This window comes from Pleurodeles waltl, chromosome 12, assembly GCF_031143425.1.
Source record: "Pleurodeles waltl isolate 20211129_DDA chromosome 12, aPleWal1.hap1.20221129, whole genome shotgun sequence".
NCBI lineage: Eukaryota > Metazoa > Chordata > Amphibia > Caudata > Salamandridae > Pleurodeles > Pleurodeles waltl.
Window position 1 is genome coordinate 620,591,700 of NC_090451.1, and position 19,477 is coordinate 620,611,176.

A 19,477-nucleotide genomic window follows, 5' to 3' on the forward strand; every position below is an offset into this window, starting at 1 on the left:
TTTTGTGAAGGCCTCGGCATGTTATAGAGTTGAGTTGACACATTTCAAACCTCCATTACTTAACTTTAAGGCCAGCAATGACTGCTGGGTCCTGTAATCTGGTGGTTCTCGACGCACCCGCAGCCAGCGCATCATCAGACTGCAGATTAAGAAGTGTAAAAAAGGAAAAAACAAGAAAACAGGCCTTTTTCAACTGTGCATTCAGAATCTGGAACACCACCCAGGTATCCATCAGGACCACCCAAACGCTGTTCCAATTTAGAAAATAATAAGTAGGACTGCAGTACAGTTTCTTAGGGAACTAGTTTTAATAAAAGATGATGATATAAAATATATGGGATGCAAACATGAGAATTTTTTTGTCAAAATTTATCAAAATATTTTAAACTAGATGAAATTATGGGAATGGTGTAAAATGTGGCTTGCCTATTTCTCGCATTACATTTTTTAAAGAGAGAAATACATTGCATAAAAAGTCAGATGCTATGAGGTGACTAGTTCTGGCAGAAAATGTCACTTGATGGCATATTTTCTGCTCAAATCAGTCTCCCTCAAGAAAAAATGACACAATAGTACATAATGAGAAATGTTATGAACTTTGTGCATTTTTCATACAGAGGAATCAACATATTAGGAGAGTATAATTAAAATTTCACACAGGTTTAATACAATCCATTCTCATACACAGAAAAACAAGCACTGGCAAAGCCAATATGTCTCACCTATGCAAGTTTATTGGCTTTGTCCATGTTTTTTAGCCATGTTGTACGACAGTGCAGCTGTTGTGCATTGTATAGTATGGTATGGTATGGCCTGTCATTGTATTGTATGCTATCTGTAACCTGTCTTGATATGGTATGGTATAGTCTGTCATTATATAGTACGGTGTGGGTTGGTATAGCCTATCATTATATGGTAAGGTATGTTATGATATGGTATGGTCTTTAATTGCACAATATGGTTTGGTTCGGCCCGTCATTGTATGGTATGGTAAGACTTCTCATTGGATAGTATGGTATGGTATAGTGTGGAATGGCCGGTCATTGTATAGTGTGATATGGCATGTTATGTTATGGCCTGTTGTTATATAGTACGGTGGTATGGCCTTTCATGTTATGGTATGGAATGGTATGGTATGGTACAGCCTGTCATTATATAGTATGGCATGGGATGGTATAGTCTGTCATTATATAGTATGGTACGGTATGGTATGATATGGCATGGCATGTCATTGTATAGTATGGTATGATATGGCCTGCCATTGTATAGTATGGCCTGGTATTGTATGGTATGGAATGGTATGGTATAGCCTGTCAGTATATAACATGGTATGGGATGGTATAATCTGTCATTATATGGTATGGTATGGTATGGTATGGTATGGTATGGCCTGTCATTGCATAGTATGATATGGTATAAAATGGTATGGTATGTCCTTGTATAGCACAGCATTGCATGACATGACATTGCATAGTATTTTACGGAATGGCCTGTCATTGCATACCTGTCATTATATAGTATGGCTTGGCTTGTCATTGAATGATACGGTGTGGCCTGTAATTGTATAGTAGGGTATGGGTGTGATTGTACGGTATGGTACAGCTTGTCCTGGTATGTACGGACTGTCATTATATAGTATGGTATAGTATAACATGGTATATCAATGTATAGGAAAGTATCACAGGGTTGTACTTCACCAATTACAGTTTGAATGACATACACATACAGAGTGGATAACAGCAGCATCACTGAGACAATATGCATGCTCTCCACCGTTCAATGTGAACACTGCAAGTGTGATTTCTGTCCTTCACCAAATCACTACTAAGATTACTGAAGGGTGTTCTGCCCCTCATCGGGAGTTTTATGGCATGCATTGTTCTTTGCAAAGTCACTGTTCCTGTTCCAGGATGGGGATGGTGTTGTGGCTCGAGCTCCCGACTTTAAAACTGGGGAGCCAGGTTCGAATCCTGCCATCAGCTCACCTTCCTGTGATTCTGTGCAAATCACCTGATCTCCCCATCCTTAAAAAAATGAATGTGACCTTGTTCAATGTAACTGGTGCTCACATAAAGCGCTCCAATACCTTTGGGTCGAGTGTGCACCGTGTAAAATCTGCAAACAAAAATGTCTTCTGATCTAAGTTGTGCATTGGAGGCGCTCATCTGCTTGCCTACAATCAAAATCACACAAGGCTTCAAATATCACACCTGAAAACCAATAAAGGTATTAAACAACACTTTGTAGTTACATGATTATCAATGGGGTAGTTCTAAAAGTGGTTACTTTTATGAACCCTCAGATCACTTTAGTAAGTTATTGGCTTCTAAATTTAAAAAATACACACACATAACTTATACCCTGCATGGGCATACTCACTCCAAAAATCTGCATGGTTTTATTTTGAAGTGGACTAAATTCTCAGTTCATGGACTGAAGTTTAACATAACATATGTTGGTGCTCCGAACACCAACCGAATGACAACCTGTGATTCCATGATGAGTTCAATGGGTGCACTGAACTCATGAGTTGTGGAACGTGTAAGTCTGTTAATGTTTATTCCTATAATATAGCTTCTTACATAGTGCTTAATTATTATCTAAATGCTTTAAATGGAGCATTAGTGACACAAAAAAGGTGTCATAGTTTCTATCTCTAACCTTTAGCTCGTCCAGGGATGTCAAATGCAGAGGTGCAACAACCTGCATGGAAAGGGTGGGAACTGAGACACAGTACCGTGTATGGTGGGACGGAGGTTTACAGCAGGAGACTATAAGGGTACAGACAGAGGCAGAGGAACCCATTGATATTCTGAAGCAGAGGAGTGTGCATGGAGGGGAGGTGAATGAGTCTATATGGAGTGGAGCAGAGGTCCAAAGGCCTGTAAGGGGGAGAAGTGAATGAGTCTATGTAGAAGCCTGCGTGGGGTGGTGGAGGTGTGCATGGGACATTATGGAGAGGACAGATGCAGAGGACTTTATGGACAAGGATGAGAGCAGATGTGCGGGAGCCTAGAAATGGAGGGGAACAGTCCAGGAGCCAGTATGTGAGGGATAGATGTGAAGAAGCTTGTACTCGAAAAAACCTTGGAATTTTGAAGACTACCTGGTAAAATAATTTGTAATATAACATTTTCACAATTGTGATATACTAAACGATATGCTGCAGCTTTACAATAAGTATGGGCTTTAAGCAAGACATCAAGTAGTAAGCATTTAATCAAATTTCTAAAAATATGTTTTCATTTATGAGCTTGCAGCAGAACAGCAAGTGAGACTGAAATGTGTATTTTGTACATTTTTTTTTTAACTGTTTGAATGATGCTACAGCCAAGATGCTGTAACATTAAGCTCAGTGCCGGGCTGGGGACCGAAAGTAGCCCTGACAAAGTTTGTTAAACCAATCCCCACAGGGTGCATAGCGAGCCAGCTTGACCACTACAATGGGGTTGGAGGGGTCCTCCCCCCTCAAGACTATTTGGGAAAATGGCAAAAACGGTGCAAAACACGTTTTTTGTTATATATTCAATTGTATTAGTTTTTAAAACATAGTACATGATGACCTTCCACTGCACCAGAATTCACCAATCTTTATTGGGGCTCCTCAATGAGTCCCTCACCATCACCCTTTAAAAGCGCCTCTCATCTCTCCACAGCCCCTTTCTCAGATGTGTTGTGTTTGTTTTGTAGCGCCTCTATTACCAGCGTAGGTTGTTGGAGCACTTTACATTAAACACACATACAAAGACAATGAATCACACGAGTGTAAATCAGTGTATAGAAGGTGTTGACAAAGGGGACTACAAAGTGTAAGATTCACCCCTTATCCTTGTGGGAGGCATTTTTAAGAGTGTACAGTCTGGGGAAGCATAAGCTCAGGATTCAGAACATAACACAGGGGTTAGGGTTGACTTTACTAATAACAATGTATTTCTACCCAAACAAACCTTTGTTTCAGCAAAATTGGAATAATCAAAGACTGGGAAAAAACATAACTTTCTAACTTGGATCATGCAGTTTTCAAGCAGCTCTTCGATGGCAGTTCATAGCTCACTGCGCTAGATCATGATTGTAACCGATAAACTGCACAGTAACAAAGGAGCTCTGTGACAAAAGCAGTATCCCACTGAGCTATGCACATAAAATACTGTCCTGTGATATGCATAGTATTCATTCTTTGGAGCAGGCATATTAACCCTCTGTGAAATCTTAGATGAGTAAACACTGCCACTAGACAAAGCCCCATCCCTCTCCAGCAGGTGCATTAATCACCAGAGTTATCTTGCCACTTTTACTATTGCCTGCAAACTGTTGGACATAGGAGGAACTCTGCAGTGCTTTTAAAACTACTGAACTGCTATAAAACCAGTCCCCAGAAACAAAAGCACCCCACCCCCACCCTTCCAGCCTCCCGTGGAAAAGCCTGATGCCCAGTACGGCCAGCCCGGCCTTGATTACGTTTTGTTTAGGGAAAGCTTAGTAAGTGGTGCATCCACGGACCCTGCAGTTGAATGAAGTCACCAGAGATTTAAGTGAGTTTGAAACAGTAAGAGGGGCGGGGAGTCTTGGGAGGTGTCTCTAAAAGGGGTGTGTGCTATACAATTCAATTACATGACTTAAACATGTAAACTAAATTTCTCTGACTCTGATAGTGTGCCAACCGACTAGTATTCTTGTTCCACTCTGAGCTTTCCAGGTTGGACTCCTGGCATTGTTGATGGTTGTTAGCTGTTTAAGATAAACGAGTAACAATAAAGATTGTGTTGTAAACCATATTGAAAATGTTTTAATTCTGAAATTGTGAGACTGTGAATTAAACATCAATGAGGCCTTTGGAAAGGGTTGTGGTCTCTTTATGGTCTCTCCATGCTCCACATGTAAGCTCCTTTTCTCTGCACATTTCGTCCATCTGCATACCTTACATCTCATCTCTTGCCACTCTGCAGGATGCACTCCCTTGCATCTACTTCACTTAACCACCCCACCCACAAACACACAGTGCGACGCCTCACCTGCAAGCAACGCATTTTGCGTAACTCCAACACATTTGCACAGAATCATAATTGCAACTGGAATACGTGTGACTATTGCTCTGTGAGCTCTGCAGAGAGGCCGAGGATTGGACGCCCTTATGTTTTGAACACTGTTTGTCATGAAAGTGAAGGACACCAACATAGGACCAGATATGGACCCTTTACAATGTCCATTTTAAAATACTAGAGGGTCTGAGACATGGGGGGACCAGGCCCACTCAAAACCCGGTTTTCTATTTTAGCAGCTCCACAAGCAGCATCTCAACAAGTTTTAGAGGATGGACATCTGGCAGATCAGTCAATAAATCACGATCCAAACTCTTGATGAACCACTAGGCTATTATCATTATTATAGAGAGGATATGGTGCTACAGACAGAGTTGCAAATTTGGCACTAGCTTCATGCCCTGGCACCAACTCAACATCTGGTGATTCTGGACAAATCACTTAGGGCCAGATGTATCAAAGAATTTTGCATTCGCAAATGGTGCGAATTGCAAAATTCGTCCGTTTGCGAATGCAAAATCACCTTTCTGAATGTAAGAAAGGCATTTGCAGTGCAATTTTAAGGAATCGCTAAAATAGCGATTCCTTAAAATTGCGACCCCATTTAGAGATGCGAATTGGTCATTAAGGAATTGCTAATTACCACCAAGATGAACTTGGTGGTAACCATGTGCAAAATTTAAAAATGCATTTAAAATGCATTTTTAAATTGTACATGTAAAGCACACATGCCCTTTTGGCATGTGTGCACCTTACATGTCCCCCAAAAAAATTGGGGTGCAACAGAGGGGGCCTTAGGCCCCCAGCACCCTGGGGTTTTGCATTTCCAAAATTGCGATTTCTGGTTCAGAAATTGCAATTTTGGAAATGCAAAAAATTTGCAGATATGGGCCAACAGGCCCATAGCTGCGAATGGGGCCGGTATCGCAATTTGCAATTCGGCAAATAGCATTTGCGATTTTTAAGAAATCGCTATTACCGAATCGCAACTGTGATACATGGCACTTTGCGAGTCGGAAATAGCGATTTCTTAAAAATCGCTATTTCTGAATCGCAAAGGGCCGTGATGATACATCTCGCCCTTAATCTCTCCAGGCCTATCTGACCTTGTGTAATGTAAGTGACATCAGGTAAAAAACTCCAGTGCCCATTTGCTGAGTTTGTGCTAGATCAAACTTCAAAAAAAAGCAACATTGGAAGGACACTAATCAAAGATAGCAAGCAATCAGTACTTGCGCCATTCTTCGTGGAAGGGAAACCAAAAGAAGAGAAGGTGAAACCGACACATGCCAACCAATCAGAAGCCAGCAAATAAGGGTACCGATGAGCCAGCAAATGGTAAGTAAAGAGTGTCATGGCTTTGACAGAAAAGATTTCCCTCCTTTTTATGCAGTTCTAACAGGTTGGTGAAAGCAAAGACACTGTAAGGCAATCAAAAGCCTAGAACTCTGTATGAATGTCTGACACTGCTATCACCAAAGACGCCTCTACACAACCAGCAGGTAAATGCTGAGAATAAAGAACACACCCTTAGCTATTTCTTGTACATGCAGTGTAAGCTGGCTCACTGGACTAGCGCACCCACACCAGGATTCTGCGTTTCACCTTACGGTGTACTCAGCCTTCCAAGGCCAATAAAATGAGTACCATTGAGTTGGGTAACAATAAACATCTGTTATGTCAGAGCAAAGCTGGGTAAATGTCTGCGTTACAAATGCACAGCATATAAAAACACACCTGTCGCCACAGCTGGATTAGAGAAGTTTAAAGTGCACATGTCAGGCTGGCCATTGCAAGACGGCCGGCCGAAGGGACATGCGCACTTTAAACAAGTCCACAGCTCCCTGCTGCCACTCGGCAGCAAATGCCCCGCTCCGTCCTGACACTCGGTTCACGACAGGGTGCTGCAAAATAAAATGGTAATAAACAAAGTTTATTACCATTTTATTTTTCCGTTCCGGTGGCATTTTGTTTTTAGGCGTGCAACGCTCCACCGCTCTTATGGAGGGGATGCCACTGTCTTACAGGACAATAAATTAGACACAAGAACAATTCCTCTGACCGCAGAATCTCTCTTTGGATAGCAGAGCTTAGGTCAGGCTATCCAGATTTTACTAACCCCAGAACCCTGAAGTTACAGTGTTTACCAGGCTATAGGCACATGGCAACAAAGCCCTCCTTCAAGTTATACAGATCATATGAGTTTATCACACTGACCTCGGAGCTATCCGTCAGGATACAATGAGAGTTTCAGACCTCTGAGAGCTGAGCTGTAGAGATCTGATATGAAAAGTTACAGAGACCAGCAGAGCTATCTGTCAGGATACAAACAATGAACGTTTCCCACATCTGAGAGCTTAGTTACAGAGATCTGATATCGAAGAGTACAAGCAGCAGAGCTATCCCTCAGGGTGCAAGTTTCAGCTATGTGATATCTGAGTGACAAGCACAAACAAACCCTGCAATTTCAGACCCGTGAGGGTTGAATTACAAAGATCTTAGATGCAAGGCTGCAGGCAGCGGTGAGTTCAGGTTAAGGTACGGTACAGGTGCAGGGCTCAGACGGCAGAGGAGTTCTCCTTCATTTACTAATCTGGTTAAAAGCCTAACTTTCTGAGGGACAGCCGTTCTAATCTACACGCACGTCTGTATAATACACTGGGATGTGCAGCACCTTTCCGGAGGGCAAACGTTTATATGCAAAAAAAATATGAAACGTCAACTCTCAAAACACCACTTAAAATACGTGTAAAAGTAATGTATATATATATATATATATATATATATATATATATATATATATATATATATATATATATACATATCCCATGCATTCGTCACATATCCGTTGGTGTATTACCTGGGCCATTTTATGAAGGATACACTCTAAATTGTGCGAAGGAACGAAGTTTAAAAATGCTAAACTTCGCGAATACATTTTTAAACTTCCTCGAGGGCCAAAGATGACGCAGCGGTTCAGCAAGGGCTATTGAATGTGCCCCCTGACGCCCCGGGCTAGGGCAGGAAGGAGTGGCATGGGGGCATACGGTGCCTTGCAGGTTGAAGTCACCGCCACCTTGGGGTTCGGATTTGGCTGAAGAGAATTGGGCGCATGAAGTGATGTTTGACAATGGGGGGAGGTGGGTATATTCACCATCTTCACGAAGGATGAAGTTTCCTGATTCCAAGCAGTTTTAAGGGTGAATAGTTTCTCTTCATCCATCCTAAATCTGATAAAAAGCACAATCGTTTTAGTAAATCTTGACTTGAAAGGTTAGAATGTAAGTATCATTAACAGACACATACACACACGAACTACATTACACACACACTCGCGCGCGCGCCCCAGGTGGCTGCTTTGCTGCGGAGCCGGCGTGGTATATTTTGAGAGAGACCCCTTCTTCTTGCATCCAGGGGTGTCGCTTCCATTGATGCAGCAGGTGCAGTGTCACCGAGGCCCAGAGGTCCGAGTGGCCCTCTGAACCCTGATTATTTCACATTTCATACAGCGGCCAGGGCGCCCAGCGAGAGGGCCCGTGGCACCCTGGCTACGTCACTGCTTGCAGACGTGAATAAGCCATTCGATAACCTAGCAGGAGCGGAAGAAGTTAATGTTGAGAGATATTTGTTTTTATATTATACGAAAAGACATGATGACTTGACCAGGCACGGAAGGACAGAATATAAATACTGCTTTAGTAGCAATAGAAAGCGGACTACATTTCTCTGAGGGGCATCATAGAAAACACCATAAATAAAAACAGAAGGGTGGAGACAGGTCACCGCAGGTGCGCAGACAGGGAGTGATACCCGAGTTAGAGAACACACTGGGCTCGGGGGGTTAGGCGCCTGCTGCGGAGATTCGTGCGTCACGCGCAAGACACTGATGCCTGAGCAGTGCCTGCTGCTGCCCTCCGGTACGTGTTCTGCAAGCAGGCGAAGCTCTTGCTGCTGTGGGTGAGGAGGGAAAGCGCGCACAGGAGCCCTGCTGCACTTGTTCTCACTACACCGGAGCATGGGCAGATGCACAAAGAAACCTATATCTGGCAAAACGATTGCACACTGTGATCATGAGCCGCATGGAAGTGCCTGTGAAAGGGGAGAATTTGTGCGTATGTTTCAGTAGAAGAGGATGTCCTGAACCACAGTTTATCGCCATTCATGCTTATCGGGCGGAATGTGTTCACATGGGATACGTGCTCTTAACCCTTAACCCCATATCCTTAACCCCTTAATATTGCCATTATTCCTAACACCTTATGCCGTGCCCCTTCCCCTTACACTATTACACTTACCCCTCTACCCCTAGCCCTATTCCAAAAACCTTATACAGATACTGTTAGTTACATATTTATTCATCAAATGACTTTACAATGAAATGTCAAACAATGGGATAGTCTATGCTACGTTGTAGTACATTGGGAAATGCCACAAGGAAATGACATGACAAATAAAGAGATGCAAACATCCATCTCACATGCAGACTTCCCCTTACGCCGTGAGGTGACCATAAACCTCAGGGGATTGAACGTCAATCCTTTAATCAAGCCGGCCACCCGGGCTCTAATCCAGCAAAGTGACCGCCGTTCCGCCTCATATTAACTGTGATATCTTTGGGATAAATGCAAAGTTGGGCTGATAAACCATAAACAGATTTAGACATTGTCATGATTAAATAGGATCTAGTTTCATATACAAATGTCAAGGAAGTGCCAAAAAAGAAAAAAAATACTTCAATTTTCATTTTTAGGCCGTCCAGGCGTTAACTGGTCAGGTCAGCTGCAAAAAACATGTACACATGCTCACAGTTGCTGCCGTAAGTAGACCTCGTCAAACCATTTTTACGTCTACCATCATATTATCACAGGTACAATGTGAGCAACGCTGTGATTCTCACACAAGGACTTTTATCGGGTCAACACTCGAACATCACTTGCTTTCTATGGCTCAGTTCTGCTGTATACACAGTGCTCTCTGCAAGTATTATGTGTGATGACGCATTTCTGGAGCTTCTTGGCCCAGATTGAATGGAAGCCTCGCTGTTTTTTTTCAAATCAAACAAGGAGATTCTGTAGATCTCAGGACTGTTGTGCAATCTTCCATTTGTAAGGATACCCTTGGCTCGTGAGTTCACTGCGACCTGCGCTCATTGTATTTGTAAATAATGCACTGCATCGCCCATACTCCCTACTGCACACCCACTGTGCATATATTTTTACATAATACTGAAGCGGCGACAGTCCCTTGCATGGAAAGGCCCAAAAGTATGTGACTTTTCTTACGCAAAGTTCTACCATGGAACCATACAACATCGCAGAAACTTTGGATGTTTCTTAGAGCTCAGTTCCAACGTTTCTAAAGCTCTTGACTTGTGCCAAATCAGCTGCTGCTTCTCTATGGGAGAGGATCTTCCCCTTTTGGTAAAATTGTTACCATTTCATCCCCTTCCTTGTCCCATACCTTACTCTCACAGGGAAGGACTTCCCCCTGTCAAAGAAAGTATAGGTGTAGGGACAGGAGAATGAGAGTAATGCAGATTACCAATATGTACTACCGCCAAAATAGAAGACATACATACCATGGACGAAAGGGTCCAAGTGCAGGGCAGGAAATACAAGATTAGGCCCTGACATCAAATCATTTGACAGGGCCATTAGGGGAGGGGATGTCTGTTGTAGCTGGGTGGGTCTAAGAGCAGAAGTCACACCCCTGTGGCAGGCCGCTTGTCCGCACCAGCCTGCTAAAAATGACTTGCAATAAAAGACGATATATAAAAGATAGAGAGATCTTACAGGTTCAAGCTATTGACAACAAAACTATCGCTGGTGTTGTGCAGATTGGGCATGACAATGACAGAGAAAACAACAATACGAAGCCAAGACAGTTAAGAACATACGAAACTGACGGGAGCGAAAACCCCTTCACAAAATGTATATGTACATGCTACACAATAAATAAGAATGATTTTACAATACCATACAAAATAAACAACTAAGCTTTTTGGAAAACAGGCATGTGTAAGCATGCCTTACACAATCATTATATTATATTATTGTATCCATATCCAAATATCTTACAGGCTAAGGTCATAGACAAAAGAAACATGCTTAGAGTTAAAGGTAACTCATAGGATCAGATTTCAGAGTGATGAATTATCCAGCAGGCTACACACAGCACTTTGCGGCTTGGAAATTCACTCTGTCTCTTCTGCCCCAAATGTGCACGTTTGCCTGCCCGTTTTTAGGGCATCACATTTTTGTGTCTACTAGAGTCATGCTTCGAAATCCAACGGAGGTGATCTGTATCCAGGTTGGCTAATTGGTGGATGGATACCCTCTGGAAAAATAGACCACTCCTCAGAGCAACTTTGGGACGAGCTAATAAACTAATGACATGTGGGTGCATGGGTGGATCATCTGCGGGATGAGAAGTAAGGAGGGTTGAATCAACTGAAAGCGACGTGTGCTGATGGATGCATTGTTAGATTCCAGATTTTGATTACGAAGCCTGATGATTAATTATTCTTAATAAGTAGTAAAAGTTATCTCCTATTATTTATTACTGAAAACTTTGAAATGTGTTTTCATGGGAAACCAATAAAATATTTGATTTCCTTTATTTTTATTGTATTTGATATAGCACGTTCAATAACGAGCCAAGCACTGTGCAGAGATTCCTTTTCATGGTAACCAAAGTGTCTCAAATCTGAGGAGTTATGGTGTGCAATACTGAAATTAGAGGTGTTGGGCAGGGGTGTGAGACCCTGCATTTGGGAGAGTGACTGATATCTTGTATTAATGTTTTTTTTTTCACACTAATACAAAGATGTATATACTTTGAGGAACACTGAGTGAAAGTAATTTGCAGAGAATAACGCAAATCAATTTTTGTAAAGTTCCAATGCTGAGATTTCATATGTGGTTTCTGGACTCCAAGGTCATCATTTGGCCACTGGACATCAAGCCTTTCCCTTTGGATCGTATTGTCTACCATTATTCTCTTTATAGATAGCCTGACTCAACTAGCCTATCGGCCATTCCTGTCTATGGTGGGTCTGGTTGCTTAGTGGTCTAAGGAATCCACATACGGAATCTGTTTGATCTCCTGATCACCGATTTGAATCCCTCCAGGTTCACTCAGGCTTTCATCTTTCGAGGGAGATAAAATGGTTAGCATTGATTTGGGGAACAATAAACATATTTTATTCAGTGGCAAAACATATGTATTGTATTGTATTGTAATAGTATTTATATAGCGCTATATGTATTAATTAATTCTATTCCATGAGTGATTGGACGCAACTTGTGGGTTGATTTGAGTACAGGGATGGGTTGGTAGAAAGAAGTATGTTTGATGAATGTGAAATAGTTTGATTTGTATAGGTTGATTGTTGTTTATAAGATGATGGCTCATCAAGTCAGTCAGGTGTGTGTGTTGTGTGTGTGTGCATGTACCAGTTCACATAGTGAGTAGAAATGGGACTAGGTGTTTTTTGGTATGTGAAAGATGACTTTTCGGTATGAACTTGATGGCTCCAGAGGTTTCATAGATTAACTGATGGACGTTTTTACACAAAGAGTTCATTAGAGACGTGTGGGTGATTGAGCATTTGTGTTGGACCGTTAAGTGAAACTATCAAGTGTAGGGGAAGCTGAAGATGAGTGAGGATCAATGCTTATAGTCCACAAAACACTACTTCCTGCAACGTGCCTCTCTGATCAGGCTGCAAGTTAATAACCTGTACATATTAGAGTAACCATCTCCCCAGTGTTTCACCAAATAAAGATGACTAGTTGTACAAAACATTTCCTTTCGGAGTCTAATAAAACTTTACCTATGTTTGTAGTATAACTTAAATTCACATACCGTGTCCTGAAGTTCCAGTACTTGGCTAACAACGCCAGTCATCTTTACCCACCAGCTGTCTAGATATTCAGTACCACGACTGTAGGATCTATGAAGAGCAGTGGTGACCAGTGTCTTCAGCCTTGATGGGTACCCAAGTTCAACATTTTCAGCCTCCTTCTTTTCTGTCTGCTCATCATTTGGGGGTTCCCCGCGATTCTGCCCTCCTTGTGCTTGGGGTAATGAAAGATATGTCAGCGATTTTATATGACATGGCCAACTTTAGCAGCATAGATTGTTTCTCATTTGAACTTAGTATCATTGGAGAGAGAGAGAGAGAGAGAGAGAGAGAGGGTGCGCGCACGTGTGTGTGTTTACCCAAAAAAAAAATTAAAGTGGCAAAACAGTTAGGAAAATATGTCAGTTAAAAACTAACATTTTAAACTAAAAAAAAATCACTGAAATTCACCAGTTACTTGAATTAACTATAACTTGTACACTCACCAGGCACACTAAATGGCAAAATTGTGAGCTATAGTTACTTCAGTTAAAAATTACTGGTGAATTTTAGTGATTTGTTTAGTTAACTGTCAGGTGGTAAGTTACATTTTTACCTAACTATAACAATACTTTAAATTTGGTTTGTTTTTCAGTGAATTTCTAGTGTTTTTTTTTTTTTACACATAAGTAAATTTATATTACCATACTTAACTACATCATCCCCCGAAGGCCGTGTGCAGCGTGGGGTTGGCCACAGAGCCTAGCCTGGGACCAGGCCTCCCACCCAATTCACCCATTGGCGCTTAACTCACCTGCTGCACACAGCCTTTAGCCATATGCAGTGTGGAGTTGGCTGCAGGGCCTGTTCATGGTACCCTGCGTCTCTAAATATCTGTACATTTTGAACTTTAATTCCTCCCCGCCACTTTGTCAGGGGATTACACATCAATAAATAAAAAGTATGGCTATTGGCTTTGTCAAGGAGCCACCACATCAATATATAAAGGCTAGCATATAAGCTTTGTCAAGAAGTCACTCATTTTAAGAGTCAATATTCAAAGAAATTCATTATTTATAAACATTATGAAAAAGCATTTTTGTTCAAAACAACAGAGTACAGGTAGCAGATGTGTTTTTATATGCCTTAGAGTCCCATCAATACTTAGGTGTAGATCAAAAGCTCCAGCTATAGGACTGTTGGAAAACTGTGTACAAACTTCCTGGGATCACATTTTATAGACCCCAGGAAACATTCATTTCATGTTAAAAAATAATTTCCTTGGGGCTGATGCACCCACTGCAGCCCCACACAATACGCACAACACATCTTGGTGTAACCCCTGTCCAGACTGGGACACCAAAAAACAAAAGAAAATAATCAAATTAGCCCATGAATGGCATTATGGGGCGCTCCTCATCTCTCATTTATTATTCTTTTCAACAGCTTCATACCACATTTTTGGGGTGTGTCCCAGTTCCACCTGGAACACCCAGAGCTTTGTGTTTCGGTTGGGTCCTGCTGGTGCCTACCCTACGTTCCCCATGGCTAAAGGCCTTGTGCGGCAGGAGATTGGCCGTCTGTGGGTTGACAGGCAACATGTCAGGTCAGGACAATAACATCACCTTAATCTTTGTTCTTGTCAGTGAAGATAGATAGATAGATAGATAGATAGATAGATAGATAGATAGATAGATAGATAGATAGATAGATAGATAGATAGATAGATATGTTCTGTACTATTCTAAGAATTAAAGTGAGGTTTGGGTCAGCCCATCGCTTAGCTTTGGATGACTTTCTTTTCAATCTCATTTGCTTGCTTCTTACTCAATGGCTTTCTTCCACTTCTTATGTATGTGCCTACTCTGGAGCATAGCTTCTTAACCATCCTTTTGATCAGAAGATGTATCTCCTTGGCTCTCTTAGACTGTTAGTGACAGCATTTGACCAGGTCACGTGTGTACATCCACCTAAAAAAGATGTACGCTTCAGTAAAAAGGCTGATGGGCCAATACTTTTATTTGCAAATGTCTTTTATTTTATATTCTTTTTATTTGTTTGTATTATTTTTCAATTATCTCTATGTTTAAACTATGCCTTTGGTTTACAGTATTCCAAAGGTCATTGTACTTTTTTTGCTCCAGTGACAGAGGTAATTATATGGATTGGGTATTACCTTTTTTAATTCAAAATTTTTAATGTAGGCATATGGGTGTTACGAGTAGGCAGAATTGTGTTCCTACATTTTATTATTGTGGCATGTTCTTCCAAAAAAACAAAAAAAATTAAATTAATCATCCTGCCACCTTGTCAAGGCCAAACCTATTGGCTTTGGCAGCGCTTGAGGAGACTGTTGACCACTTGTCCACTACATACGGAATAAATTACCCCTGAAATTTGATGACCATTTTAGAGTCAAGATTTTAGAATAATGTCATATATGAATTTTAAATAAGCATATTTTTACCCAGTGACTGACAGACCTGGCGCAGGTGAGATGCCATGTGCCTGGCTCTATTCCACTCTAATGGCCTTTCAGAGGCATCCACTTGTAGTGAAATCATCTACTATTGGTCGCCTCCTTCTTCATGCGAATGAAGCGCTGAGGCCTGGACCAATGAGCAGCCAGCCCGCCAGGGCGTGAGGTGTGCCTGGCACATGCTTCTCACATCATGCTCCAGAACACATGCTTCCCAGCGCGGCCGCTAACAGAAAGGCCACCAAATACATATGCTACGACACGAGCGGGGGTCGTGGAGAACAGACAGCAATGTCATTCTTCAGGCCTGCGGGCTGCGGCGTCCTTTGTGTGGCACAGCCGCCGACTCCCCGCCGAGCACCGATTGAAAGAACACGATGGAAGCCGCCGGCGGCACGGGCGGCAAAGCATGTCTTTGAGGCCTCCGGCCGAGGGGGCTCATGCGATCCAGTGTCACAACACCGGACTCGTTACCTGGACATGGAAAAACGTGTTTCGAAGTAGGGGTACCGTAGAAAACCCTCGAATTTAAAAATAAATACATGTTCCCGGGGTCCTGCTGTGTTCTAACCTCGTGTGAGATCTGACAGATGTTTTTCAAAGCCCCGCTTAAATGGTTTATTGATCAAATGTGTGAATTGCGGAGCTGCTTGACAACACATTATCTGTTCCACGTCGCAGTCCTTACTTATTGAGGCTTCGCTTTGTTACGTGGACAGTGTGTATTCTCCAGTGCAAAGAACAAGCATAGGCAAAACCATAGGTCCCGCCTTTTGGCTTTGTCAATGCAGAGCTATTGACTGGGCCACTGCTTTTTGACAATGTTGTTCAGCATCTGCAAAAAGCAAAACAAAAATGTTATTAATTATGCTGGACAGCATCAACAAAAAAAAGTGTGATGCTGTATATATTTGCAGGCTTCATCATCGCACATGTGCATTTATGCGTTATGATTGGCAGCCCCAGCATCAGTATGCACATGCATCATGACGCGCAGCCATTTTGCATTTTGTTTTAATTGTCCCTTCCAAGATGGTGGATGCTCCATGGAAACACTCTGCTAAGTTTGAACGGGCGCACTAAAACGCCACCATAAGATCACCTTGCACACTGAAGCCTTTCAGCTATTTCAGAACACAACTCGCAAGCAAACAGACACGACAGCGTTCGAAGGGCTACACAGCCTCAGTGCGCTACAGTGCACCGTCCCTAAATGCGCAGGTATTGGCCAGATGTGTTTTATATGGTTTATTTTAAAGAAAACCTGCGCTAAGATATTCTTCAACAATGAACGGACATCTGAAAACACAATAATGCATTTTTTTTTTTTTTGCACAATCCACGAGGCCTGGTTCGTGCTGTAGAAAAACCATGTAGGCTTGCGGAGGTGACAAAGATGCTGCACTGGGGGGGATGGGGTGGAGGGGCAGCTGTGAAATGTTACTCCTCCAGCATTTCAACAATTGGCCTAAATATCTACAGCCAGGAGCTTACAGACATGAGTTAGTCCAGCCGCAACCACAGCAGTGCCTCACAATAGGAAATACACTGTTTCCAGAGGGGACACGCTGCTTTAGAAAAGGAGAGAGTCCGTTTCTAATTAGGAGAGACATTGTTTCCAAAGAAGAGAAAGCGCGATCCAGAAACGCACAGAGAGACACAATGTTCCTGCGTTCAGCCCTCCTGGCTCCGCTTCTGAGCTCACACCTCCGCTCAGTGCGGAGACAGCGCGGCAGCCCTGCACTCTGAACCCTGCGTGGGGAGAGGTGGAGGGGCGAACGCGCTATTGCAAAGCGGAGCAGCGGAGAGAAGATGAGGGGATCTATGGGGGCGCAACAGAGATGATGGAGGGGCAGTGGGGTCGTTTCAAGGACGGGAGAAATGCACACCGGGGAAAACACCATCTAGCGTGCAGTGAGGGGAAGCTACCGTGAGGAGAGAGCTGAAAAACATTCTCCTGGAGGGCGTTCGCACCTATACACGAGCTATTAGATTTGGCATGTACACCAGCATTGCTGCTGTTTAGCACGGCTAAAAGTTAGTGGTATGGAGTGTCAGAGTGGAGTGGGAGAATAGTGTCATGGAGTGGAGTGGGGGGGTAGAGTGTCATAGAGTTAAGGAGAGAAGAGTAGGCTTAAATGGATCAGTGGCAGAATTGAGTGGGGTGGAATAGGGTGGAGTGGGTCAAAGTGGATTGATGTAGTGGGGTAGATTGGATTGTGGTACATTGGGGTGGAGTGGGTGTATTGGTGTGGGGTGGATTAGATATGAATAGGGTGGATTGAAATAGGGTGAGGTGGATTGGATTGGGGTGGATTCGAGTGGGGTGGATTACATTGGACTGGAGTGGGGTGGATTTGATTCACTGGACTGGAGTGGGGTGGACTGGAGTGGGGCGGATTTGATTGAAGTGGGGTGGGCTGGATGGATTGGATTGGAGTGGGGTGGGGTGGACTGAACTTGGATGGGATGGGTTGAAATGGGCTGAGATAGAGCGGGATGGACTGGAGCAGAGTGTGGTGGACTGGAGTGAGTGAGGTGGATAGGAGTGGTGGAATGGAGTGGGGTGGATTGGAGTGGGGTGGATTGAAATGGGGTAGGGTAAAATGGATTGAATTGACGCGTGGGGGGCTGCAGTAGGATGGATAGAACTGGAGTGGGGTGGGGTGGATTGGACTGGATTGGAGTGTGATGTGTTGGATTAGACTGGGGTGGACTCGTCTGGGGTGGACTGGAGTGGGGTGGACTGCACTGGATAAGGGTAGGGTTGATTCATGTGGACTGGAATGGACTCAAGTGGGGTGGGATGCCTCAAAATCAACACGGACAAGACAGAGATCCTTGTAATTGGCTCCACCCCTTCTGCCTGAAATGATTCCTGGTGGCTCAACAGTCTGGGAAACGCCCCCACCCCCACAGACCATGCACGCAACCTGGGCATCATCCTGGACTCCTCTCTCTAAGTCAACGCCGTTTCTTAACCATGCTTTCACACCCTCCGACTCCAGCAGAAGATTTTCAAGTGGATTCCCTCCGACACAAGAAAGTGACCCACGCACTCCTCACCAGCAAACTGGACTACGGCAACCCACTCTATGCCGGCATCATCAAGAAACATCTATCAAGACTATAAAAAGACCAGAATGCAGCAGCCAGACTCATCCTAGACATCCTGCATCACAGCTGCATCACCTCCCACCTCAGAGACCTACACTGGCTCCCGGTCAACAAGTGCATCACATACAAGCTCCTGATCTTCACCTTCAAGGCACTGCACAACATAGGACCGGCATACCTCAGCCACTGCCTCGCCTTCAATGTACCCAACAGACATCTCAGCTCCTCCCAGCTCACCTTGCAGCCGTCCCCAAGATCCGGAAAAGCACAGCAGGAGGAAGATCCTTCTCTTACCTGGCAGCCCGGACATGCAACACACTACCTCTCAAGCTCAGGCAGATGGCATCACTGAAGCAGTTCAGGAAGGACCTCAAGACCTGGCTCTTCGACTGAGCAGCACGCCTGCAAACAGCGCCTTGAGACCCTATGGGTGATTGACCGCGCTCTACAAATCTATGATTGATTGTTTGATTGATGGGGGATACAAGTGGACTGCATGGAGTGGGATGGACTGAGGTGGTGTGGGTGGACTGGATTGAAGTGAGGTAGTCTGGGTAGCAGTGGACTTGATTGGAGTAGGGGGTTGAGTTGGATTGTACTGGAGTGGGGTGGGATGGGTTGGAGTGGAGTGGGTTGGATTACAGTGAGGTGGATTGGAGTGGGGTGGATAAAAGTGGACTGTATTGGAGTGAGATGGATTGAGGTGGTGTGGGTGGAATGGGTTGAGGTGACGTACATTGGGCAGCAGTGGACTTGATTGGAGTTGGGTGGATTGGAGTGGGTGGATTGGGTTGGATTGGACTGGAGTGGGGTGGGTTGGACTGGAGTAGGGTGAGGTGAATTGGAGTGGGGTGGGAAGGCATGGATCGGACTGGAGTGGGGTGGAATGGACTGGAGAGGGATCTATTGGATTGGAGGGGGGGTGGGTGGATTGGATTGGGGTGAGGTGTATTGGAATGGAGTGAGGTAGACTAGATTGGGCTTGATGGGGTGGATTTG

At 43.6% G+C, this 19,477-nt stretch overlaps 1 protein-coding gene across 2 annotated transcripts in view; it reads right to left on the minus strand.

The window, feature by feature from the left end:
- LOC138268376 (perilipin-3-like) overlaps positions 1–19,477 on the minus strand; it is a 335,863-nt gene that overhangs the window by 255,166 nt on the left and 61,220 nt on the right. For both annotated transcript variants that reach the window (XM_069217951.1, XM_069217952.1), the window contains one exon: positions 12,906–13,117. In XM_069217951.1, the coding sequence (XP_069074052.1) occupies positions 12,906–13,117 (212 nt within the window). The remainder of the gene's footprint in view (positions 1–12,905; positions 13,118–19,477) is intronic.